The sequence below is a fragment of the Oxyura jamaicensis genome, chromosome 6, assembly GCF_011077185.1.
Source record: "Oxyura jamaicensis isolate SHBP4307 breed ruddy duck chromosome 6, BPBGC_Ojam_1.0, whole genome shotgun sequence".
Lineage (NCBI taxonomy): Eukaryota > Metazoa > Chordata > Aves > Anseriformes > Anatidae > Oxyura > Oxyura jamaicensis.
Genome location: NC_048898.1, coordinates 12,008,206 through 12,036,073, shown reverse-complemented (window position 1 = coordinate 12,036,073; position 27,868 = coordinate 12,008,206). Strand labels below are relative to the sequence as shown.

At 39.9% G+C, this 27,868-nt stretch overlaps 1 protein-coding gene across 10 annotated transcripts in view; it reads left to right on the top strand.

The window, feature by feature from the left end:
- Positions 1-27,868, top strand: part of ZMIZ1 (zinc finger MIZ-type containing 1) — a 346,051-nt gene that overhangs the window by 195,300 nt on the left and 122,883 nt on the right. For 9 of the 10 annotated variants that reach the window (XM_035330680.1, XM_035330686.1, XM_035330677.1 and 6 more), the window contains 2 exons: positions 9,050-9,163; positions 22,311-22,416. In XM_035330680.1, the coding sequence (XP_035186571.1) occupies positions 9,050-9,163; positions 22,311-22,416 (220 nt within the window). Of the gene's footprint in view, positions 1-9,049; positions 9,164-21,866; positions 21,981-22,310; positions 22,417-27,868 lie in introns of those variants that run through there. The other variant, XM_035330682.1, reaches the window with a different exon arrangement.

Here is a 27,868-nt window from a genome sequence, read left to right as displayed (position 1 = left end):
TGTTGCTGAGCATGGTCTAGGAGAAAGAACAAACAATTGGTCCTTTGTCTCTTGACTTTTTTTTTCCCCAGAAAGTGACTCTTTTCCTTAATCACTCACAAAGACAATATAGCTCAGAGCCCTCTGACTGTTTTGAGTCTTTCATAAGCCGTGCTGTTCTGAGGGCTCTCAGCTGACAGGACTGCAGTCCAGGTTGTAGGAAGGGCACAGAGATGACGGGGCACTGCTGTTCTGTCTATTGATGGGTGAAAAGAAAGACATCTGGCCGCTCGTGTGCCCCATTTCCATCAGTCAGATCTGGATCGCAGGCTTTCAAACCCCTAAGTCACAATTACCTCAGAGGCTGAGTAGGGTGTGGTGGAACAGCACTAGGTGGGATTATGACAGAAGAGGTTAAATTAGTTGTGTGCTCCCTTACATAATGCAAAGTTGTAAGTGTACTGCGGTTATGTGGGTATGAGAGATAAGGAGCAGGAAGACTACAAAGTAATTCTGATCAGTAGAGCCCCAGAGTAATTCTTAGTAATTCTGCATGGGGTGCTTGAGGATCAGGGCGTTGAGTCCATCTCTGACGCTTTGTAAAACTAACAGGCACATCAGCGTTTTGGTGTCTTCTCTTTCCTCCTGCGGCACATGCACGTGTGTGCAATCCTCCTCACAGGTCTCATGGTATAGGAGACCAAGGCTATTCACTCACCAGGCGTTTACCTTTTCTGAAACCACTACTGATTTAAACTCATGCTTTATATTGGCGTGAGTAAATGAAGCATCTATGGAAGTCTGCGATAATACAGGTTGTGTTTCATTACTGCTTACGCAATAAGGGACTGAACACCTTGCCTTTTTGCAGTTCAGTGAATCTCGTGTTTTCTATTTGTTCCTTTCCTCATTTGTTTAGCATGTGATCTCCCGCCTTCAGCCTTGATTCCCAGCCTCATTTCACCCAGTATTTTCATGTACTTAAACCCTCCAGTAAAGAGGAGCTGGGCTTTGCTCTGTATTTACTGTTGTTGTTTCTCCTGAAAGAGAAGCTGCAGTGGACAAGTGGGGCAGAGGTAATTCCCCTTTCAGTCTGGTTTTACAAGAAGCCATGACTAACATGATTTTAATCTCTCTCTCAGTGTATCTAGTGCCTCTCAAAATGTGAGCTTAATAAAATATTTATAAAGCCTACAATGGAATGAACCATGTAAGTGCAAGATAATTCTATTCATTAGGGATTTCTCAATCTCACAAATACTAAATTTGGGGGTGGGGGAAATTATCTGGATACAAAATGCACAGCTTGAGCCTTTTAATTTTTTGATAAATAAAACTATCTTTGATATTGAAGGGTACTGTAGAGAATTGAACTTATGTATAACCATATCCAGATAAACAAAAATCACTCTCCCAAAAGAAATAGCTCAATACTCCCCTCTATCCTCTTGAAAAAGAAAAGACCATTTGTTTTGAATCTTCACTGCAGACGAGTTTTTAATATACTGAGTATAGCTGCTCACGTAGATGGCCTTTCTATAATCACATTACACGACTAGGAAAAAATAGAGAAGCCGCCTATTTTGGGTGATGACATTTTCTACTTTTAAAGCACATCCTCGGTTAATGTCCCATATTTCTGTGACACCCCTTGAGCTCTGTTGCAGCCAGTGGAGGGCATGAGCAGGAGAGAAAATGCCTCGTGGATGGCGATCTGAAGAGATGCGTGTGCGTGGGAGAGGGGCTCATGGCTGGGCTCGCTCGGAGCCTCCTGAGGTTGTACAGTAATAACGACACAATTAATGCGTTACAGCAAGTGACTGTTGCTGATTGGCAGGTCCTCAACTGATTGCTTGTGGTGCTGATGATCTACTGAGTTTAGGTTTGCTAGGAACATATTTGCGTGCTGAGTAATGCATGAAAAAGTGCCTTGTCTCCCCATGGTTACTCTCTATCAAGGGACCAGGAATCCTGTTTACATTCTTTAGATATGTGGTGGGTTTTTCTTTCAAGGCTGAACTCCCTTTGCCCAACGTGCAGAACCACATTAATTCTGCTCCTGTGTTGCTCCAGCTGAAGGGCACGTACTCTTTCTTTTCTCTGCTCCTTCCCTGCCCCTTTCTTTCCAACAGCCCTCTCCCCCCTCCCATTCAGTGCAGCGATACGTTTGCTTTATGTCTGATTGCAGGCATGTCCAGCTGAATATTAAGCTAGACAAAAAATAGCCTGAACTACCTGGTCGAATCTGCCAAAGTGCCTGGACACCAAATTGTGTTTCTCAGTGACCAGAGCCAGCCAGTACGTGCCACAGGTACAGCAGTTGTGTGGAGAGTGGGTCAGCTCCTTCCTCAGCCACGGTCAATTGATTACCTCCAAAGGAACTATGTTTTCTGCATTAATAGTTTTGAGCATCCTAATTTTATATATAAAGTTTGATAATTTTCATATGTTTTGCTTTACTTTTAAATCCCTAGATTTTACAGTCCTGTGAGAATTTAAACTTGGAATATTGTGGAGAAAAGCTTGAAAACAAACCAACAGTTAAAAATTGCAAGTAGATCCCATGAACTTCAGAGTAGTGTGCATGCATTTCAGTTACTAGGAGCTCTCTGCAAAACTTGCAGCATGCTGGAGATCTAGCTCATCGTTTGGGAAGATGGATTTGATACTGGGTTTTGTATGACCAAAGTTCTAGATGTGTTGCACTGTAAAAGACAAATTTTGCCGAATTCATAGATGAACCTGTTGTGTAAACTAGGAGTAACTTGGCTGAAGTCTGAGGAATGATTCCAGAGGATATATGTGCAGTATCAGAACACTAAAAATCAACATTTTCTTTTGGCATCCCTCTTCATATGCGTTGTGCTTGGTGGAGAAAAAGGAATATTACTAATAACATTAATTAAAAATTTCTGGATTAAAAGAATTAGAAGTTTTTGAAGCATTACTATTAGTTAGAAGTATTTTGAAAACGGTGGTGGGGCTTGTGAGGCAGGAGGAATGTACGTATGTATGCTGTGAGCTTAACTTTGTCTTCCTCTTACATTGATGGTATAGCTCCACCTTTGGGAGAAGTGTCACGATGCATTTAATCCGAAGCGTGGACTCCACGTTTAATCCTGGGAGCAGGGAAGTCCTGCTGCCTCCCCAGCCCCACCTGATGTTTGCCACCACCACTGGGTCAGGTCTGACGGCCTCGTGGGTGCACAGGGAGCCTTGCTCGAAGCGACGACTGAAAATGAGTACTTGGAAGAGTAGTTTATGGGAAGAACAGCAAGCTCAGTCTGGTGCACTGGTAGGGGTGTCAGTACACAGTTCAGGGGAAGAAGCTCTCGGGAGCAAGCAGCCGTGAGACTGAGCATATCGAGGAGATGCATCCTTAGTTCCAGGTCAGCCTCAGTCCACTACCAGCATGAAGAGATGGTGTGCTGTATTCCGTGCCTGCTCCCGTGCGGTTTGCTGCTGGCCTGTGCACTCCGCACCTTCCCTCATGCCACGCAGTGTGTGGGCAGGAGGGCACAGGGCTGCACTAGGAGCACGCCTGGGCTGGCGTCGCTTGTGGTATGGTGGCCACAGCTTTCTGTCCTGCCAGAGGGCAGCTGCTCCCGGGATTTAATTCCCCTGATTTGAGAACTCTTGAGTTTTGCCAGAAGTCTGGCATTAGCACACGCCTCGTAACAACGGGTTAATTTCAGAGGGAAGGAAAGGCTCCTGACCGGCGAGCTGGGCTTTTTTCTGCGCAGACAAATCTCCGTCTGCTGCTGGTGTACTCTACTGCTAGCGTAAAATTCCCAGACTCGTTGATTAGTGAAGCTAGACAGTAGACAGGGTCCAAGTGGCTAACCATGTGAGAAATGCAGTGACTGTAGGCTACTGTTAATTAACCTAGAATCTAGCAACATGGCAACGTGTCTGTGTGATAAGTTATATTATCTTCAGCAGCTCAATTAAATCAGGGAGTGAGACACAGAGCAGACGTAACTCGGCAAAATAAACAGACAACTTGAGTCAGCCTTCATAATTTGGTGCGACATCACGTAAATAAATGCAATAACTTGTTTAGCATAGTTAAGCAGTTTGCTGCTCAAAAACTTATTTGCGTGACATCTCATTTTGAATAGGTTAAGTTGTGGCAAATGAGGGCTGGGGCTTCAGTCTGATTTATTCCAAAGAAAAGAGAGAAAAAAAATCCTTCACCAGAAATACACAGTTTGTAAATTGAAATTCTACATTTGTTTTCTACAGCAACAACTTGGAACATATGGATTCCACGTTTAAATGATTCACTTTCCATACCATTGCTGTCATGTTAGCATTTCCTGATGTATGCATGAGATAGCTTTAACCCTCTCTAATTGTTCTTAATTTTGACTGCTGCTCTTCCATTACTTCCTAGACTGTTCTAAGATACGCTAGTGTACATCTGGGTTGCAGTCTTCTATATTTAGAGGAGATAAGGCTGTTGTCCTTGCCATATTTCAATGTGGATAATTGGTTTCTGTCTCTAAAATTACATTGAGTCTTTGGTTGCAGGAAGTGGGTTGCACCCCCCGTGGTGTGGGTGTGCAGACAGACAGATAGTACTCGATCGTGCTTTAGTATCCTTAAAAAGAAGAGAGAGATCTTTATTGCATAAGCCTATTTCGATTCATGTATGGTGTGAAGCATATAGTTCTGTCTCCGTTGCTGAGTTTTATTGCTTATCAGGAGTTTGTAATCGCCTTTTAATTGGAAGAGAGTAGCAATTGCAAGAAGTGGCTGTATTTTCTACCATTTGCACTAAAAATTGCTGTGTATCAGCTGTTCCATGTAACTCCCCCTGTGAATGTGTTTTTTCCCCTGGGTGAGCACATAGCAGCAAACTGGAACAGGCACACAGGCAGTTGCTGTGAGAGCTAATAAACGTGGTCCTCATGTACCTGCATCAGCTGCCCGTATGCCCATGCTAATTTACAAAGGTGGTCTGTTCTTTACGTAAATAAAATGTTTAAGACAGAGGTGGTGACGAGCAGCAGGTAGACTTTTCTGTCTTCCCTGGAATCCAGTCTAGTCCTCGGAAAGGAGTTTTGCTGGTACAGTTCTCTCTTGTGGGATGCAGTACAGTGGTGAGCAGGCTCCTTTGCTGTTTTCTCCATCCCCCTACACCAGCCTGTTAATTCAAGTGCTACAAGGAACACAAGGTTCCTTCCAATACCAGAAATAAATGACTCGGAAGACTGTCTCTTCAAAGCACCACCTGGTGATCCCTGCAATAATGACACACTCACATGCGCCAAGTATTTCTGTGATTTCTGTTCCGTTCGGGCTAAGAAAATATTAATCTTTTAGAGTCATAACTGATTACACTGAAAATTCTGTTCGGTTCTGTAATAACAGAAATCGTCATGTTTCACTAATAGCTTTCTAAAAAGCGGATGATACTGCAACCAATCTGGTAAATAACTGATTCATTCCGTTCATTGGCTTTGTTCATCCCTACTTCAGATTTTGTTCACACAAATTTTCTCCACTTGTTGATAAATGTTGCTTGCAAGCAAGGTAATATTACACGACCCTTCATTATTACACTCACTCCTAGTAGCTTTGAAGACATACCAAGGTGTGTCACAACAAGATCTGGTTCACTGTCACTTTTTTCAGATCATCTAATGAGGTGAATTCTTTCCTTGTTTACATGAAGCACAGTTTCAGACTAGACTCTCCAGGCTCACGCCTTCCTTCTGTCAAGATGCTGCCAATAATTTCAGTTGAAGAGGATGGAGCCATGCATGGGAAATGCTTCACAGAGAGCTGATGGATGGGTCTGGCAGAAGCTTTGTTTTGTACTTCTGTTCTTGGATCGAGAGCTAAGAAAATCTCTTTAATTTCTTGTTCGATGAATATAGCAGATGTAATAATATCCTTCTCAAGCAGCCTTTTTGTTGTGAGGGCGTGAATGACATTAGTGCTTTTTGCCCCGGGTGCAGCGTTTAAGCTGTCAATAAATAAAAAATAAAATATCATGGTAGACATTTGGAATGTTTTCTTAAGTAATTCAGGGAAGAAATTGCACCTGCTTTTGTGCTCTGATTCGGGCTGGGTTTTCTCTTTGTTTTCCTCACTTCCCCTCAAAAAGTAACCTTGTCCTCTGTAATCTGGAAAAGAAAAATCTAATAAAAAATTAATTTAAATTATAAAGAAAATTGGAAAACTGCAAGGAATATGCTACAGAAGGAACTATGTGTAACTGACAGAAGTGTCCCTGCAGGGTCAGCTTTTCTAGCATCACAGGCACTGCTCAAATACTCTCCACAGAGTATGAAACCACTGGTATTCTGCCTTCCGCTTCTGGTTTGTTTGGGGCTCTTTAGCCTCTAATGGGATTAATAGAATTGCTTATCTTGCCCAGCTAGTTTCTAAACTAATTCCAGTTGTGCAGAAGCATTTAAGAAGCCGGGATTTCGGCATCCCCTCTGTATTTAGCAGGTGGGTTAGGGTAGCATTCTGTTCCCGTGCAGTGAAATCCCTTGATGGAGAGTTACAGAATGAACAGCACAATTGAGACATTGAGGTCACCCCTGCTTTGACATAGGCAAGTAGAACGAGCCTTTCCTTCCACAGGGAAGTGCAAAATCAGTATATTTTGGACCTTTTGCTCTATGAAAGGGATACTGCTTTTCAGTGGTGTAGAAATCAGCATTATGTGATGCTAAGCTGAAATTAAGGCTTATCTGTGAGGTTCCTCTCTGCTTTTCATTTGTTAGCCTAAACCTGTGAAATATTACTTTGCATTCAGGTATGTCGTCTCTTTCTTAATGGGGACCTTTCATTGGAAGTGTTAACAGAAGATTCGGGGTGTAGCTGGCAAACAGTAACAGCAGTGAAAGTAAATAATGCCTAGCTCATGTTTAGCACTTTTAGTCAGCAGATCTCAATTCATTTCACAAAGAAGGAAGGATTATCAAAGACAGCTCCAAGTACAGAGCTGGGTAGCTTTCAGCAAATTTTTCCATGGGTTGTTTCCACGTGGAAGGGGTCGTTGGTTTTTCTGTGGTAGTTTTTTTTACTATTTTTTCCCCACCTACTGAGATAGCTCAGTTAATACTGCGATCTGTGTCCTACCCGTGCAGCATGTGTTCAGTGAAGTGCTTTTGTTCACCAGCTTACATGCATTTCTTGCCTTCTGGAAACAGTATGCTTGATTGTAGCAGAGCTTACATGCGATATTGTAGAGGGTTTTGAAGCAGCTTCTGTTTCCCCTGCAGATGGAGTACTGAAGGCACAGCGTACACTGAGGGATTTGGTGTCAGGCAATCACTTCTCTGCGGGTCTAAATGAAACCTTCACAAAGCATCCTTTTCCCTTTTACTTAGAAGATTCCTAAGTCAAACTGCTGGCCTTGTCCATGGGGTATTTTTTGTGCAAAAAGCCTTAAAGTATGGTTTCTTATATTTATTTATTTGCACGCTTTTCTTTGATCTGTATGCAGAGTAGTTTGATTCCTCCACCAATGAGACAATGAGCTGGCAGAGATGTGTTACTCAGATGTGCACCCTAGGTGAAGCTGTCTGCTGAGATGGGAGTATGAGCTTTAGTCCGTGTTTGTAGGGCAGAGGAAGAAATCGCATTGCACAATGTGTGTCTGCTTTTTGTAATCCTGCTAGTGTTTTAAGAATCCGTGCCACACCTGTCAGTCATCTCTTGTTAAAAAGCAAGGCCTCTGACCGAGAGCCTTCATAGAACAAAAATTCCAGCAACATGGTACAAAAGTTTGTGAACTCTTTAAAACCTAGCATAGGAGCAACTTCTTTCCTTTTGTTTATGGTAGAGTTAATATATGCAGCTTCTCAGGCACCAGGGGAAGAGGGGGGAAAAAAACTGGGTTGTGAACATTATTGTTAATTCAGATGCTTCGAAGTGAGCAGTATGTGACTGATTCAGAACTAAGGATGTATTTTAAAAATGACACCTTTAGGTTTTGTGCCTTCCAGTTAAAATGATCATCGTTTTCATGTTTTTCTCAGTTATCTCAAGAATTGTAAACCCACTTTTAAGAAAGATATTCACAGTTCCTAAATACACTCTATTCTTCTTGTTTCTGGAGTTTTCAGTGAAACACTTAGCATCACCAGAATTGCAGAATTTAGTAGCAATATTATTCATATAAATTGAATTCCTTCTTTCCTATACCCTTCCTCTACACACGCTAAAATGTTGGAACAGTTTGACAGTGTAGCACAGTGAAGGATGATACTGTCAGTTATGGTATCAGGTAAGTTTGCTAAATGTTTCAGAAAAAATACGGGTACAGCTTGTTCAGTACAAAACCAGAAAGGAGTGTAACAGTTAAAATTGTATTTCCCGTGCAAATTTTTAAATTAAAAAAACTTTTTTTTGTTTTCTCTTGAAATTGTGCCAGCTTCTTCCGAAGTAGAATTTCACTCTGAGATTTCTACATGCTTTCTAGTGCTTTCACATTTTCAGTTGTGGCTTTATCCAAGCCACACTTCAGTCAAGAACAATTCCTGTTTTTGTCATCCCAGAGTTGGTCCTTCCAATGCTCATTACGATACATCATGATAAACAGAATCCAAAATGCCTAGAAGGGATCAGTATAGTGTGTGCACTTTGCTCTGTCACTGGTATTTTCTGAGACTGTCATGTTTGCCTTCTGGCTGGCAGACAAAGACGAAACACGAGTATTGGAAGGCATGGCTGCAAGACCAAGGCAAGAACTTTGAATGCAAAACTGGAACTTCCCTGAATTTGGACTTAGTTTTGGTGTCCAAGCAGCATCCATTTACAGTTTGCAGATGTGAGAAATAATGCTCTGGAGGAAGAAATTCAGAGGAGCTCTGGTATTCCTCATGCCTAACTGACAAGTTTGTATCAGAAAATTTAGGAAACCTTCATCAGTATTGATGAGAATGAATTAAAGTAGGTTTTTCTATATTCTCTATGCAATTTTTGGTTTAGTTTCCAAAATGTATGCAGTTTCTGGTTTTCAAACTTTGCATTAATGTGATGTGGAAAACTGAATGTTAGCACTTACGTATATTATTTACTGTGTTGCTCCATCTTCCCTTGTCAGCACTTACAGAACCCTGCAAACTTCCATAATGCAGCTACGGAGCTCCTGGACTGGTGTGGTGACCCCAGAGCCTTCCAGAGACCATTTGAGCAGAGCCTGATGGGTTGTTTGACGGTATGTCCGTTCCCCCTGTGGCAGCGGTTCTTATCCTCTGGTTTAGACCGTACGTTGTGGCCGAGGGAACTTGATTTTCAGTGCCTGCGTTTTGTGGTTTTCCCCCCTTTTCTCTTAAACACATGAAGGCAGCCCCTAACAACTGCTTGTTTGATCTCTTACTGCACAGGAAGCAAAATTCAGTAGCAAGAAGTTAAATCAAAAAAATGGGGGGGGGGGGGGGAATAAATTACAGAATACCTAGCACAAGCTAGGTTACTTGACATTTACGTACACTATTCATGTTCATGGTTTGAGATTGATAACCAAGTTATCTTCTTTAACAGACTTCTCAGGTTTTTATTTTCCATGGCTTAATTTTTGGTGGGTTGGGAGGGTTACATGTCTTCTATCTTCAGCATGCTGAACCTCCAGCTGAACAGTGCTTCTGCCTGTTGGGTTTGGTTTGTTGCATAACTTGACTGCAGGTCTAATCCTGACATAGTAATTTTAACAGTTTTGTTGATTTTCTTGCTTTTCCTTCCGTTCATTCCTTACTAAGACTTTTGTAGCTCCTAAAGCAACTTTATTATAATGTACAGAAAATGTATTTTTTGTACACAACAACTTTTTTTTTTTGGGGGGGGGGAATGTTTTATTTCCCATGCATTCAGCTGTGGGTTCCAGTCCAAAATTATTATGTAGAGTCAAGACTTCAGAGGAATTAAATTCTGTCTGGACTAGGAGTGTTCAAAAGCTTCACTGCAATTTGCAGAACAAGATGATACACATAAATAGTTATCAAGCAGTCAGAAATTTTAAAATCATTAACTGAGAGACCATCTTTGTTCCTGCTGGGAAGGAGTGAAAGCGTATGGATTATTCTCATGCAGTCTGTAAGTGATGTGTATAAAACAGACAATGAGACCGAGGTTTAGTTGCAGAAATCCAAATGTTAAGGAATGGCTCCATCTTAGTGTGCTCAAGTGTATAGCATCCCTCAGATTTCTATGCCAAAAAGTTAGAATAAATCCAATGATATAAGAAGGCGTATATCATTCTTCCAAACAGAAAAACAGAAACAAAGAAAATAAGAAATGTTAGTAGAGTCCAAATATATGATATTTAATGATTGTGTGTGAAGTGAAAATTACCTTTGATGTATAACCTCAACCGTGAATAAATGCGATGGTTGTGCTGTGTGACTGTAAATGCATTTTATTTATACTTTCTGGAAAGTTAGCTAGCATTCTGAGGTTAGCGTTCAGGAAAGGAGACATCCAACTCAAGCATGCTTAGGCAACCCAAACACAGTATTTCTCCGCAGACCTATGCTAGAACACTGTAAATCTTACCTGCGACGTCCTTGCTGTTTAAATCTTTTCTTTCTACATAAGCAGACCTGCAGTCCTGCCCAAGTGCAGGGTCAAAATAAGGTCTGACTGCTAGTGATTCACTGTCCTCACAGAGCAAAAGGAAAGAGAGAAGGAAATGCTCCCTGAAAAACAGTGAGAGAAAACACACATTATCTTGTTAGCAGAATACATGGAAATGAAAATACTTTTTTTTTTTTTTTTTTTTCCCCTGACAAGCAGGAAAGAAAAAAACAAAACAATCCTTATTGTCTAAGGACTGTTAGCATTTGAACAGCGTGTATTGCTTTGCTTCATAGTCCTCCCTGAACTATGAACTGGGTGGCCTGAAATCCCCCCCTTTCCCAAGCTTGCTACAGAATAAAGCACTACCTGCAGTGTAGGAACTGACTGGCAGTATCATCTTTATCATATCACGTAATTTCATTATATTCCTAGCAAGGAAAAACACAGGAACTTAACCTGTTGGCTTGTTTTGTGTTAGATGATAAATACAGAGGATATGTAGAATGCATATAAATGGTAAGGAATATAATAGTTTCTTGTTTGTAATTGTAAAATTACTCTAATCAAGGTATTCTTTCATTTCTCACAGTGTATATACTTCTTCCTACTTCCCATTAAATATTGTTTCTTAAACTGCTACAACCCAGGAGTGTGATAATTCCTGGTTTTTCCTAAGACATAGCAGTACAGTAGGCAAGGTCTCCTTTTTTAAAAAAACATTCTATCTGAGCTTGCTTTATATATAGCCTCTTTTAAAACAGTTTTCTTCCACGTGTATCAAGGGTGAATGTTAAGGCTCCTTGTTTACTTGTCTTACTGGAAAATTTGTTTATCTATATTTAATAAAAATGTTAAAAATGTAAAAAAGCGTAAGTCTGTTTACAGGGCAATTATGCAGAATTTTTTTTAAAAAATAGGTAATAAAAGAAGGGCACCTGAAATACTGGAATATCATGAGTAAATTTAATGTTAGTTTGCTTAGTGGGATATTCTGTACTACTAAGAGCCAATTTTTAGTAGTACTGACAAAGTTTATCAGTGTTTTTCTTTGTGAAGATTATGCTTAAAGAAAAGACAAATGAAAAATCCGTATGAAAGTATATTCAACCACTAGAGCAGGATTATTGTTTTATTTTGCCAGTATTTGAAATGACCTTCAAAAACAGATTCCTTTAAAACTCCCATACTTTTGGGATATGCTTTTTAAAACAAGTAGTCTCTACCATCATTATAACATTTGAGTTCCATGGATTCCTAAGGGCACGTGCATTTATTTCTGAAAAGCTGTAAATACTAAAGATGATTGCTTATAAAGCTCCTCCTCTTTAGTGTACAGAAGGAATTTTTTCTCTTGTGACACTTTATTCTGCTAGTTCTCTGACCAGGGAAAACGTACTACACTAAACTGTTCCTGGAACCTTCCAAGGATATGAAAACATATCCTACTAGAGGGTAACACAGTATATCCTAATCCAAGTTGAAATATATTAATGTCATGGCTGCAGAAGGGCAAGCTGTCTCAGGAATGAACAAACCAACCATTCACACACATCAAAGTTTAAATGCATCAGATGTAATGACAGAGCATCAAAACACATCTGTTGTATTATGAATAGCCATTTTAATGGGAGCTCTGCAGGTATAACAGATTCTTTGCCTCAGTCAAGTCTTTTCTACGATGTTTTTGCAAAAATTAACCAAGTAGAATTAATCGTATTAATAAAAAGAAAAGGTGCTTTAATCTAAGGAGTGGTTCTTAAGAAGTAATTCTGTTTGTTGTTTGTTCTATGCACCATCATCTTGTCTGCACTCTTGGTAATGTCTGATTCACTTCATAACAACAGTATGTTTTTATCCGTGTTGCCAGTCTAACAGAACCTGAATGGATGCAGAAGAATGGTCTTAGAAATATTCTGCTGGGGCATCAGCAGTAAAGCCTCCAGTGTCACTTACGGAATTGCTTCTTTTGATAATAACATCTACGATAGGCTGTCACAGAAGGTTTCCTGTGCTTACTTTTTAATGCTAGCACTGAGGGAAATCTTAGTGACTGGAAGATTTCATGAGTTAGCTAAACAGAGAGCATGTGCGAAACAGAGAGCACGTGCAACATCAACGCACGTCCAGTGTTCTTTTTTCTTTTTGTGTGTGACAGATGTGCACAGTATACATACTGACTATGAGCAGTAGATAATTATTGTTTGTGTATCAGTACATGATACTACTGGGGTTAAACTTGCTATTTCTAGGCTCCAGTGACAATCTATGCAGGATAATAGGTGTGGGTATTCATATCTCAAAAACAAACTCGGGATTTGGTATGGCAGCTGAAAATTTACCAGACAGCTGTCTGTTAAGGCCTGCTAACAGGCTTTGTTTAGCTAGTTAAATACTCTGCATTTGTTATGCAGAAACCTTTTAATGATTATTCTTTTAAAGGTGAAGTAACGTCAGCTTGTTATTTCAAGAACTGACACTGATGCTGTCAAGGTCTAAGAAAAAAACGGAACACTTCTCTGAAGTGCAAACAGTTACAGAGGAAAGGTTTAGGGCACATGGGTAAACCTATGGCATCTTAACGTTATAAAAATACATTATATTTTCTTGAACTAAGCCTCAAAAGCTGAGACCCTTGTAAGAAAAAATGAAGTGTGATTGTGCGTTCATCGCCATTATGTTCAAACAGGTCCGATGGATGCTAATTTAAGAGCTTACCTTTTTATGTTCACCTGGTATAGAAAAGCACTGAAGTGAGCAGGTAATACAAGTTTATGAAACAAACAGAAACATTTAAACAGATAAATAAAAAATCAAGGAGGGAGGGGTGAGCTTTGAATGTGTTTTGTTTCCTGCCAGTTACAGGCTGCAGAAAAATCGCCTTTAGCAGCTTTGATGGAGCACATGTAAACAAATTATGTCCTTTCTCAGGGACAATAAACTCCTTTCTAACTTGCCAAGGAAAGCTGAGTGTTATTTTTCAAGAGCAGTTATTTTGAAAACAAAGAAAACTGTCCATAGGCCAAAAAAAAAAAAAAAAAAAAAAAAAAAAGTGATCAAATGATCATTGAAATCCCGCATTCTGAAATTACTGAAATTGCAATGGATATGATTTTTTGTATGTGACTGGCTCTTGCATAGTGTTAGAGGGAGCTGTAGAATCGCCTTCACTTTGCACAACAGTTTCTGATTCTAGTGTTCATAGTTTAAAAAGCACTCTGGGATGAGATTCTTTCATGATAAGACTAGTATTATTAATAAGTTTAGGAATGGGACTATTTTTATTTGAAAACCTGCTGAATATCGCAATACCTTACTTTTGTTTAAAAGAAATAGCTTATATTACTACACAGCAGTTAGAAAAAGAAGCCTGGTTTGGCTGGACGAGGTTGTCTCACTCTTTTCTGCCTTTTTGCAGATCCACTCTAGTCTCGTCCCATAGGTCTGCTCATGCTGAACAGTTTAACATGTAAATGATCCCACCGAGGGCATGGCTACCTTTTGTGTCTGCGCTGCAGTAAAAATGGAAGCCAGGGGACAGCTGAGAGCAAAATGGACAGATTTACAGACTTGTCTTCAGCTGCTTTCAGGGAAGGACAATAAAGGCCCTGCTTTGGTCTCTCACTGTGCTTCAGCGTTACAATGCACGGAGTTCATCGTTCTTTAGGGCTCTGCAGCAGTGTGCCTGAAAAGGAAATGAAAGGGGGAAGAGAAGCACAGCTGTGTGTACTTACTCTGTGACTGTACCTATGGGGTAGGTCAAATGAAATCCTAACACCAGGACAGTTTTGGGCAGTAGGAAGAATTTAGGAAACCAGGATGTGCTTACCTGAGTTGGCTGTTGGCCAAAGCACTGAATGTAATAGAGCTTCTCTTGTGAAAAATGGGGTGTCTGAGCACCACGGTTAAGACCTAGGGCCTCTTTTCATCTGCAAGATGGCAATTCCTACCCCAGTTTGCCCACAGAAAGCAACGCTTGGTCTTTCATTAAAAATGTATTTATTCTCCCAGCTATCTTACTGGTCAAGATTTCATCTCTGAATGCTGGGTCTACCCTAGTAATCAGATGTGAGAGATTCATGCATGTTTGTTTAAGAACTATTTCCTCTTTAAATTTAGAGAAAAAGTACACCCAAAGCTGCAGTCCTAGCTGTACTCTGTCTGAAGATCGCAGTTCTAAATGAAATTCTCTGTATTGCTTGTAGCTCTTACTAGGTGTCTGTAATACTGAAGAAAATTGCTGAAAAAACATTATGGGTGGAACTATCTCCTATAGGTTCATTTTTAGTGATCGTGATACATGACACAATACCATTTTTAATTGCATTTCTCCTCAGAAAATCCTGGACTCCAGACTGTTGAGATTTTTCAGGTCATTTTAAGAGCAAAAAAGCTGCTGTCAGTTTCATGATACAGAAATACTTTTTTAGCTCAGACAATATGTAATTAAACAATTCATTTAAAAACAAATGGGACAAGAGCCATATCTTTGAATAACGTCAAGTTTCCATAACAGGATGCCTCAGACAGCAAAAACAACAAAGTGAAGCTCATGTTCACAAGGTATCTGCTGCTACATTGACTTCACACCTGGCTGGGTTCATTCTGCTTAATGCAGAAAGCATATAATTAAAAATCAGCATGTGACATCAAAAGTCAGTTTTCAAATCAGGTTAAGATCTGAGTTATAGTAATTGCAGATGGAAGAGTTGGTTCGGCACATCTATACCCAGAAAACAGCAGGATGCAGCTGCCCATTAGAGCCTTAGAAATGTTGCGTTTGGTCATTATATCCCAAGACTAGAGCAGTAAGTTCACGTGGAAGAAAGCTTGTTTCCATCATCCTCTCTCCATGCATTTGTTCAGCACACGTTTTTGTGTTTGCATTGCATCACAGCACTTTGGGGCTGTGTACATGCTGTACAGTCAGCAGGCACAGAACGCTCCTCCCCAGAGCAGCTCATAATGCTACCAAATAACTCATTGTTACTTGCTGTCATATGACCTCATGACATCCTAAAGCCCTCTTTTTAAACTTGATTTTGTTAGTCAAGGCAGGGGTTATTTTACAGCTTTAAAGCATTTTTTTTGAAATGTGTTGCTGTCAAAAGTAAAATGCTTTTTGTATTTCTGCATCACTTTCTTTGTGTGATGACTGTATGTTTCATCCATATCGTTGTTCAAAACCTGCCAGGACTCAGGTGGCAATGGTGTTGCAGTGACACAGTGATCAGCTGGCTTTATTAAAGTTGAAATCTTCGCATTTTTTCCTCTGGGAGAAAATCTCAGATGGAGGTGATTAAGTATGGGAACCTTCTCTTCTATGCTTATGCTTGCTGGGGACACACACAGGAGAGGAGGAGGTATCCTTATTCTGCATGGTCTGCTTCACTTTTTCAGGAAGTGATGAAGTAGACAGCAGGTATAGTAGTTCATTTTATTTTGAAAATACAGTCCTTATCCATCTAATGCAATGGGAAATCAATTTAAGAAACCCCCAGTTTGAATAGGGTCTTTTACACTAGCAGAACCTACTTAATGTCTGTTTCCAAGCATCACAAGCCAGAAACTGGCTGACGATGTGTAAGTTCACTCACCTGCTTTGATTGTCTGTATTGTTGAGACAGCTCTTCTGTAACTAGAATGTAAGAGTCTCATCGACTGCAGATCACAAAGATACCTTCCTCCTTTCCCTTTTTTCTGTTTGAAGCAGATCACCATTCATGTTGCAAAATTCTTCAATTTGCTTCCTGTTTATCTGATCTCTGTGTGTTACCGAGGGGGAAAAATTACCATCTACATTGCAGAATTCTAATTACAAAATTTCTGCTGTAGTCTTCAAACTGCATTCAGATAATTTCAAGTATGCACAAGTGGCTGAACACAGAGCTGTCTGAACTAGCAATCAGCTGGCATTTTTAGTTTTGAGCAGCCAGCAAATTGAATTGGAAAAATTCATTCTGATGCCAGCAGGGGGGGGTGCTCTTGACTGCTGCTAGTTAAGAGATTCTTTGAAAGTGCAACATAATGGGAAGGGAGTTTTGTAATAAGCAGCCATATAACCCTCTTGATTAACAGGCCTGTTAGGTTAAGAGCTACATTGTTCCAGTACTTCATGGTGTGATGACAAGAAGGGCAGGGAGGGGAGCTTGCCATGGTGTAGCTCCTTAGTCTTGCAAAAGGGAAAAAACAGAAACAATAAAAACAAAGTATTGGAGTTAAATTTAGCAGAGGAGAAAGAAGTGGGTAGCTGAATTTCTCTGCTTTTTCCATTATTAAAATTTAACTCTAATAATTTTGCTCATCCTATCAGTGACTCTGAGAGTCATCCTATCTGGAACTCTGCAGAGCTGAGTCACGCGTGGTGAGTATGAAATGTCAGGTATGAATGCAGTACTGTGCAGATTAAAGATCCGAAAGGTTTTTAGAAATCAGATTTTCTTATTGGTGGTTACTATTAGATTAAAGTTTGCTTGCAAATAAGGTATGTTACTTTAAAGACATAACTTGAAATAGTCATCAGTACTGTACCACCATTAAAATAAAAGCTAGGTGTGTTGCTAGTATAAATCGGGAAATATGTTGGGAAATGAGGCTGTAAAATAACATAGAGGATTACTGAGTGTGTATCCCAGTTCCGGACAGTGGTATCATTGGCAAATGCTTTTTTTTTCTTTAATGTGCTACTGAATTTCAACTGAATTTCATAGCATGTGTGCTTAGGCCAACTAAGATGCATGCTTACAGCATTGCAAAATGAAGTCATGTTTGAGCACCCAGTGCCACCTGTGTGTTGTCTGAATTTTTGCCCGTGTGCTGAACTGGAATTTGCAGTTAGAGAAAGCCCAAGTATGTTTGCAAGTGGGTATCGGATCACTTAACCATAACATTGAATGGATAATTGAAACCATGTTGATTCAATCCTGCCTGATCAGAGTACTGTTACCTGAGTTAGGATCTAAATCACAGAAGTTTTCAAACTTGGGAGTGTTCCTGGGGTAGGTAGGGTTCAAGCAGAGTTGGGTGGCTCCAGTCAGCAATAGATGTCAGCAATTTCTGAGATTTGGCTTGGGAAGGACTTAAGGGGACATAGTGTCCATTCTTTTTCCCTAAGGTAAATTTCATCAGGGTCTACTGACTAGAATTTATTAACTTTACCAATGGTCTTCTAATCAGTTCTTTACATTTTCTGAATCATATTCCTATGACACACTGGATGTCTTAAAGGTACTGTGTAGTCTAGTATAAATTGCCCCACTCCCAAACTCCGGAGAGATTGACAGACTGTTCCATTGTTTGAGGGTCTTTAACATCTCAAAAAATTTCCAATATTTATCCCAGTCATGTGTACATTGAGCAGATTAATTCAAGTTACATATTTTGTATACATAAGGGACAGTTGATTCACATCACCTATAAGAAAGCTTTCTATGTATTTGAAGCCTAACCTCGTATCTTCTGCCAATTTTCTCTTCTTAGATTAAAATGAAGTTATTGATACCTTTTTTAGAGCTTTACTTTCAAAACCATATACTTGCTGTTAACCTCCAAATTCCTGTCTTCAGTATTTCTGCCTAACCAGTTATGCTTAATTTTCTGTTTGGGCATCTGATTTCTCTATCCATTTATAATATTTCATACGTGTTTAATTTTTGGAACACTTTTATAGCTTATCAAGATTATTTTAAACTCTCACCCTGCTCTCTTAAGTGTTTGCAGACTCCTCTGTATGTCATCATCTGAAGTTTTGCTAGTTACCCAGTTTCATTGTCAAAGTCAAAACTGAATACATAGAAATGGCCTGTATCCAGGACAAGTTATGATTTGACAGAGGACTATTAATCAATAATCTGAGTAAAGTTTATACTAACGTCATCTAGGCTATGTTCATCAGTTATGACAGTGTCTTGTAGGGCAATGTCAAAAGGCATGGTAGAGTTAAGATACATGTCATCTACTGCTTTCCTTACATTTACAAGGCCAGTTAACTTGTCAGAGAATAAAACTGCACTGTGCTGATGGATTCATGATGATTTTCTGTATTACTCGCATAATATTGGTTTAGTAATTTATTTTGTTATCAGTCTGGGTAACTGTAATTTCTAAGGTTCACCTTTTCACCGTCTCAAAAACAGACATTTGATGTGCTTCCAAGGCCTCTGCCTTGAATGAATTCCTGAAGATAATCATTAGCAGTTACAAGGTTTGCCCAGGCTGGTTCCTTTGAGGCACTCTAAGGTAAATATCATCAGGGTCTGCTGAACGGAATATATTAAATTTACCAACTGGTTTCTAGTTGATTCTTTGCATTTTCTGGATCATATTCCTATGACGCATTTGTCATCTTGTTTCTGAGAATCCCAGTGTTTTAATATTTAAAAGGATAGGAAGTCCCTGGCGTGCAGGTTCACAGGAGGAAGGCTTTCTCAGTACCCAGTGAGCAGTGTAAGAAATGAGGCAATGTCTCTCTGCACCGGTGGGCAACCTGCAACATGATCTTTGCAGGGTGTACAAACTGCTCTGTTCAACTTGCATTTGTTTTTTAATAAAATAAGTCTTAAAATAAAAGTAAGTCTTCAGCTGTTACAGTTGATAGGAGGACTTTAAAATACAATTAATGCAAAAACTTTTGAGACTGTGAAGAAACTGGACAAAAAAAGTGGCCTGCTGTATCTATGAGGAGCAGTACATAACATCTGAAGGCTGGGAAGTAGCAGGGCCCAGTACGCACTCCTGAGCGCTGCCAGAGCAGTTTGCTTCATGCAGCCTCTTCCAGCCTTACTGGATTGGGTAGAAGAAAAATGTGGGTGGAAAATAACTCTTTTTGCAAAATGGAAATGTTATTAGAAATGTTTGTTTACAATTAGGTAGTTGCTGATTTTGCTGTTACTCTTTTGAGGGGAGGATGGTTTTCAGTCTACTTTTTCTGTGGAAAAACTCTTGAGTTTAGAATTATTTCCGTTAACAGAAGTGATTTTTTAATTTGTTTTCCTGCACGTTTTTGATGAAAAACTTGAGCAAAAAGTAACAGTTCATTGGCTGGCTTCTCTAGACTAAAATTCAGGTTCTGCCTCCTCTCACTTTGGTAACCCACTTGCCGTGCTTGCTGACCCATGCCGTGTGGGCCTGCACAGATGGTCCTTTGGCTACCTATGGTCAACACTGGGGGCCTCTGCTTTCCATCAGATATTGCAGGGTACATAACAGTGTTTTCTCTGACTGGTAGAGGAAATTCAGAGAAGTAAACTGCCGTTGAACTAAAAGTGTAACAGTGTAGGCCTCGGCCTGCTGTTAGGACCCAAACTAGCCCAGGCTTTCCAGCCTCTTTAGTGAAGACATTGCAATCATAGATCAGCTTTCCTGGGCTCAGGAGTTTATGATTTTTCTATTTCCTATATTATCATAGAGATGTTTTTTTGCATAATTAGCAGGATGTCAGTTCAGAGTTCTGACTTGACCACTGGCTGATGGTATGTCTATATTCACAGCTGCACACTTCACAACGAACTAAGCATATGTTCACATACATGGTATATATGATATATATAAAGCATATATGATGCATTTTTTTAAGTTATCGTGCTCTCACTGAAGAGCAGGTGTATCTACCTTCATTCCTGATCAGTTTCAGAATGGGCAGTTTGATGATCATATGCTTCTTTAAAAATAGAAAATGGGAGTGTCCTTTCTCCTTTATTTTTGCAGGCCTAAGCCTGAGGTGAGTTGCTTTGTGATGGTACAGGATGGTGACTGAAAAAAATTAAATAATGTTTACACATTAATGGCACAGTGCTCTCAGAAGCCTTTAACAAGACTTATTTTTTAAAAAAAGGATCTTTGCTTCCTTCTGGTGTGGTACCCTTGTCTAGCGTGTACCTGTCAGTGGCTGAGCTGTGGTGATACTGGAAGTAGGAAAAGGAACAGTTAAACATCAGTGTCCCTTGGATCTCACAGAAAACCACCAGTCTTACCTCCTATTGCTGACTTTTCATGAAGTGTGAAATACCCTGTTTTTCTCCTGTTGCTCTTTTCCTTGTTTTTGTTTTTATTTTTATCTAATTGTTGCAAGTTTGGACCCAACCTCTTAATGAGGATTTCAAGAACCATCAGACTGTTGTGTGTAAAAGATTAAAGGTTGATCTATCAAGTTGGCTGCTTTGTGATTTATCAGAAATAACTGCAACTTTCCTACCGAATTATTTTTCTTTCCTATCTACAACTTAGTCAATTTTAATTGTAAAGAGAAACAGGAGATAAAATAATGTTCTTTGGTTGTGTACTGTTGTATTGATTATCCTGAATGCTCATTTGATTCCCCTGAAGCTCTACTGCTCTATTTTGAGATTGAGGGGGTTAAAAAGGATAAAGAGGAGTCACTCCCACTTGATAAATTCAGATGAATCTGAAATTTCTAAATTAATAGGAAAAACAACAACAACAAAAATCTAACCGGGAACATTATCCGTGATAATTCTTTCTTAAGAGAGAAATCTAATTCTTTACGGTTAATTAGGGAAAGTGGATAATGGAAGAAAGTTCAGAATAATAAGGTTCATGTAATAATGTTCAGTAGGTAGGCCAGAATACTGCATTGATTTGCTATCTGTAGGTTATCGCATATCTTGGTTCCTTACTGTTTTATGTTGCTGCTTCTTTGGGAAGTCAGTGCTGTGCACAGGTAATTGCACTATCATTGATTTAGAAATAAGCTTTCAGAATAGGGGTGGGAAAAGGATATTTTGTTGTATTGTAAGCTATTTAGGATTGGGACTTTGTTTTGCTTCACCCAAGAAAATGGTGTTTTGTTTCCTTTGGAGTTCTTTGACCACTGGTTTAATGTAAAGTGATAATGGAAGTGTTAAGAATAATGTTTTTATCCATGCGTCTGAGTCTGAAGTCATCCTGTGCAGCCAGAAGGCAATATAAAAGCTCTGCTGTGTATAACTGTAGTATAGTTTGCCCAGAATGACCACAGTATTGTGTTTATACTATGCAGATTTTTATGAGGATACATTCTTGGCTGATAGCTGAGTTGCTGGCTTGGAGAAACAGTTGACTACTTTTCATCCTTGACCCCAGTCTTCCATTTGCCTAGTTTAGCTAGTCCTACAAGAAATTTAGATTCCTTCTAGATCAGCTCCCACTTACCAGGAGAAATTAAAGAACAAAGCAAAAACAAAAACAAAACAACAACAAAAAAGCACCCTTCTCTTCGTATTTATGTGTTTGTCAAATAGGCACAGGCCTATTTATTTTAGAAGTATAGTAAATGGGCTTCGCAATACTGTATTGTTGAAATGCAGGAACTGGGACACTGATCACAGCAGAGGAGAACACTACATCAATGAGGCGGAGGGCATTTTAACCTAGGGAATGTGGGCAGTGCTCTTGAGAACAAGGCCAGGAACTGTTTGTGACCCAGGGACAGAGACTTAGGAGATTTTTTCATCACAAAATCTCAAGTATAATGAAATATATTCTGTATAATCTTTGCATATGGTCCTCCTGCACTATTTTCTGGAAAAGCTTTTTCCCTCCAACTTCAAATGAACTATCTGGCCTTTCTTCTGGCACATGGTCAAATAACAAGATCACCAGAAGAGATTCATGTGTTCTCTTTGCTGTGCTTGCACCGGGAACTATGGGAGAACAATGCCTCATATCACGTTTGTGCTGTGGATATTGCAACAGCAGATTCAGTTGGCTAACATTAGTGCTGATAAGCAGGTTAATGTAACTTTGTAAAGAGCTCAAGTAACCTTTAACGAAGCTTTTTTTATTTCCCTCTGCAGGTGGTTAGTCGAGTGGCAGCTCAGCAAGGATTTGACTTGGATCTTGGATACAGGCTACTGGCAGTATGTGCAGCCAACAGGGACAAATTCACTCCAAAATCAGCCGGTAGGAAAAACCTTTTTTGGTATATCAGTGATTTCTTGGATGGTTATATGCTGAATCAATACTACTTGCTACTGTATTGCTTTTTTAAAAACAAAAAACAACCAAGTGTTCTGTGGTAACAGTGCTGCAGATTTTAGCATTTCAATGGTATGCTGTTCTGAGGATGATTGGCTTTGGGAATTAACATTTTTCCCAACTAGTGCTGTTCATAGCCCTGTTTGATCTTATAGATGAAGTGTAACTTCTAGAAACACTGATGTTCAATAATATTAGGGAGGGAATGAGCATACTCAGACCCCTCCATCTTGGTAAACCATTTATTTTCTGTTGTATGTCAGCCTTTCTATATCTTTTATGTTAATTCTGTAAGTGTCTGAAATACCTGTTGCGAAACTTTGATTCCTGGACGGCATATGTCTGTGCAAAGAAGTACCACAGTTTCTTGTAGGTCAGTTCATTCACTATAAAATTTCAAGCCAAGAATAGGTAACAATGCTATTAAGATAATATTAAGTAACAGATTTTTTCCTGGTGCTTTATGGCAATTACCTGTTACGGTGCTCTGATAGGGTAGGACATCAATGTTATAATCCTTTTTGTTTGGAGCAAGCATGAGAAGATAGCCTTGAAAGCCACTGGTTGGTCAGTCATATCCTAGAAAAGCCCAGTTTCAGTGTTTCATTTATACAAATAATTATTTGGGGGGATATCTGCCTTATTTTTTTTTTGTCCAACTCATTACTCTAGCAATCCGTACAGATTTCAGTCTTTCTATTGTTAATTGATACAATACTGGGAAAATTGTAATGAAATCATGAGTTCTTCTCTCAGTGTATTAAAAACCTTTTCAGTCATTTGCTTTCCTTCCTACTTCCCAGATGCATGTACAAGTCATTTATTTCCAGTGATCTTACACATCAGGTTTCACAGCTACCTTAGGTTAACCATGTATATACTTGTTTCACCAATTGTTCCTGGGGTTTCATCATGTTCCCCACCCAGACCATGTTTTGTAGTGCTCTTTTTGTCTGTATTAAGTAGTCAAAACTCGGGGCACGCCATAATGCATTTTGGTGAAATGTCACATATAACACCTACTCTAAGGGTGTCACATTCACATGTGACCTGTGAGAGCTCCATCATTGAATGGGCAGCTTGAAAGACTGACAGGTGAGGATTACAAATGTGAGATTGTTTCAGACTATCTTGATTTTTTTTTCTGAAAGTGTTAATTTCGACATCTGAATGTATTAACATTTTCTGATTTCTAAAGCAACAGTGGATCTGCTCCCTTATTCAGTTATCAATAAAATACTGCGTTTTTTATTATTTTTTAAACAGTGCGTACCATTGAAAGCTGCCTTTCACGATTTGCTTAGGTTGTCAAGGGTTCTTGCATATGGATTTGAGTAACTCATTCTTTTTCTTGTTACATCTGTTGAAGACACCTTCAACACTTCTTCCAGTGACTTTCTCAGGTAGATACCAAATGGCATTATTTTTAATGAATAAGAATGTTTTTCCTTTCCTCCATGCTTAAGGGGAATTTACAATGGCTTAAATTCATTCCTCCAAGTAGGGATATAATGCTGCCAAAGGGATAGCTCCAGAAATATTTTTAGCTTGTGTTGCATTGTTTCTGATGCACTGAAATGATAGGAGAAAAAAAAATATAAAAGAAAATTCTAATTAAGCCAAATTAGAGTAGGTGAACACGGGGGAAAATATTTGCACCAAACCCTTTTTAGGACCACTCACTGCTAGTGCCATTATGCTGCTTAGGACAAGGCCTGTTGACTGATGTCATGGAGGCCGGAATTGCCTCAAGTGACCTGTCAGTGGTGGCTCTCAGGCTTTACAACTCTGCTCAGTGCAGCACGGGGACCACCCCAGGTCGAAACTGGCAGCCAAGAGTTTGCTGGGCGGGCTTATCTGTTTGGCTGTTTCTATCTGCTGGGCCCAGGTGAGAGTTAGGGTCCCCGTGGCTGTGCCCGATGGTCTTGGTTATCCCTGGTGGGACATGGCTGGAGCCAGAAGCCAGAGGGCAGCACAGCTGGCTGCCCAGCAAGCCCACAAACACACACGCCTGGCTCGGGCAGTCAGCCCCACCTGGTTTCATGCCACTTGGCTTAAAAAGCTGTAGTGGTAGCTGCCTGCTAACCCACCTCACATAAGCTGAAGAGGTTAGGCAATGATGACACGAGCTGCAGAAGGCAGATCAGAGCACACCTGATGTGGGGAGATGAACAGCTGGAGCCGGGGGGACAGAAGCTTTCTCAGGTGGCACAGCCACGGGAACAGACCAAGAGCTGTCAGCTCCGTAGTGCTTCCCAAACAGAACAGGACAGTCTAGTGTTGCTGAGACGGTATTTGATGTTGTGCTTTTTTTGTCTGCTGTGTTTTACTTGGCCATTGAGATAGTCAACAATTAGCTAATATGAATTGTTTCAGAGAATGCCTTGAGGCTGGAGACCTGCATGGCATGAAAAATATTAAAAAGTTGTCATATGTGCTTTTAAATAGTAATGATGGTTTAATGACTGTGCCTTTTGTCTCTGCTTTCTGGTGTTTGTACCTGAAATAATAGCAATGCCTCCTTTTATTCTTCTAGCCCATGCTGCTGCATCTGGGCTGCTGCCTCAGCAGGAGGTCAAATACAGCATTTCCCACCCTGAAGACAAATGACAAAGCCTTTAAAAATACATGTCTCTCTTTTGGTGACAGCTGCTCCCCAAACCTTCCAAGGCAAATTCCTTTGCCTTGTTGTGACACCTATAGGGAATGGCACAGCAGGTTGGCTGCATGCTCATTTACTTTCAAACTACAGCAACCTCAGTTGCACTTAGTATGCAAGTGCATGGGTGTTTGCGTATTCCTGGCTTTCTAGCCCTCTGCCTGAGTTTTTCTTTCAGAATAGTGCCTGCTTGGGCATCTAAACCTATTCTGAGCATGGTATCTGCTGCTTTTGCCCGTCCTGTACGAAATTTTAAGTTAGGTGGTAGCTTTATTTTAAGGTCTGTTATTTAAGTAAAGCAGAATTCACCAGTCAGTGTATGTTTAAAACAAAAATCTGAAAGGGAACAATTTTCAGTGCTGAAATTCAAGAAAACAGCATTAAAAACTTTATCAAGCTACTGAACTTCATTTCTCTTGTAGCTACTTCTGCTTTTGTCAGGGGGCCAAGCTGAGGCCAGACAAGGGGACGACAGGATGAGATCATACAGGGAGCTTTGTCAGAAAAAGACAGTGTTCTGTATCTCTGTAAAAGAGAGAGGAGGAAAGGAGCCTGAGGGCAGAACCGTGCAGAAAAGGTACTTTAGCAATCACTGAGAAGCTACAGCAAACAAATGCTCTGATAGATTGGATGGGTAGCTAAGTGTGAGCTGTTTGATAGCAGAGATAGCAACCCCTTTTTGATAGTGCCTTGTTTTTGGTCCCTTAGGCTCTGCTTGCTGTGCTTAGATTTTACATTCGAAGAGAATATTTGTTAATACTCTTAATTGTATGTGAAGTATAAACTAAAAATTTTTGGTATTTGAGGACTTTACATTAAACTTAGTTTATTTGTTTAGCTTTTATCATTGTAATATAACTGTGAAGTAATCAGGCTGTTCTTAGTGGGTCTGATACCAAAGCTGAGAGTAAAATGGACCCTGGGTTAACGAAGGTATTTGCAGTGTGAGAGTATTGGCAAATGGTTATGTTAAAGCAGCACCAGGCAAGAGAGTGAGACCTACGAAGGTATGTCCTGATGATGGTGTGTTACCTGGCATGTTTGACTGTCTTGTTTCAAAATAATGGTATAGGTCGAGCTAAGTGCATTTTGACATATTATTAAATCAAACTTACAGAAATGCGAGAAAAAGAGAGAAGAGTGTGCAATACAAATAAGGAAAAGATAGAAAGTAAGGATGATCTCTAGAGTATGTGTGACCAGAAAGCTGGATGAACATTTTGTCAGAGTTTCCAATAATAATGCTCATATTGTCCGTGGAGGCAAGGCAACTAAAAGGATTGCAAGTATAGAATGGAAATTGCTACAGCCAAGGCCAATGGCATCCCTCCAGCTTGAAGGGACCAAATGATCAACATGCCTGCATTCGGAAAGAAATAGCACATGAAATGTCAGTCGCGTGCCTCACCCAACATTTTCAGTAATTCAGTCAAGTCAAAAATGGTCCCTTACGACTGGTGTAGAAATGCAAATACTGTGCCTGTATCTAGCAGAGTGGCTGATAAGAATGTGCAGGCAGTTTTGAGAGCACAGTACAAGAGCTTTGCTTAGGGTGTTCATGCAATGAAAGCTGAGCAGGGTTATGAGTTGTATGTAAATACTAACAAATAAAGAGCTTAGAACAAGAAGAGATGTAAAGCTACAGGATGGTGTTGTCACAAAAATATATAGGTGTAAAATGAATAAATTACTGAAATTCTGAAAAACTGGATTGGCAGTTGGATTTGGAGTAGGCTTTCCATTAGAATGACAGTGGAATGGGAGGGAGCAGAGGAAAGGACTTTATAATGTACTTGATGTAGTTCGAAGCTGAGTTATAAGAATCTCTTTTATTTGTGTGTTCCTTAATTCTTGCTACATTTCCGTGCAGCTATCTTATCCAGGGGCCCTTAGCATTAGTGTCCTAAAACTGTCCACTTGACATTCTTCATTAGAATAAAGGCAGCACTTTCTTGTAGCTGTTACCTTTTGAAACTGCTTTTGATGCAGAAACTGACTACATTTCAGGTGATCTCTGGGTTTACTTCCCAGCTCTTAGCACAAATTCTCACTGTGTGCCCTTGACTGTTGCGCTGTTTTGTACTTCTATAGCTTTGAAGCAAGGATAATAATACACCTTCTGGCCACTTCTATTTGTCTGGTTTAATTAAACTCAATATTATGCAGGGCAGAGAATACCTCTTCCCCTGTAGGTGAATATCTTAGTGCAGTGGAGCCATGGTTACAGCTGGGACACTTAGGCTTTGTTATCATAGAGATAAATAATTCTGTCTGGAAGATATGTTGGCAAGCCATATCTGTATTGCAACTAAGAGTCTCTTTCCTAAAGATTTATAGTATATATACTATATCTGAATTGTGCAAGTTGGCAACTTCCCTTGACCAAAAGGAAGCACAGTTAGCATTGGTAAGTGGTGAGCAGCATTAATTTGCCTGTAGTCTGTGACAGCCCCATTTTCAGTGACTGCAGAAAAAGGGACCCCATCCTAGACTCTGCAAATCTGTCTCACCTATGAGTTTAATCAGAGCAACTCAGGTCTCTAAAAGAGCTGCAGTCTGGAAAATTATACCCTGTATCTCGAGCCTCTCTCTGGTTGGCTTGGCGTGTGGCAGCAGTTCTCAAGCATCTCAAAATGGAGCATCTGAAGAGCCTGCAGAATGAGAGATGCTCTCCCCTCTAGAACTTAAACTCAGCTGTTCAGTTTTTCCTTTCTCTCA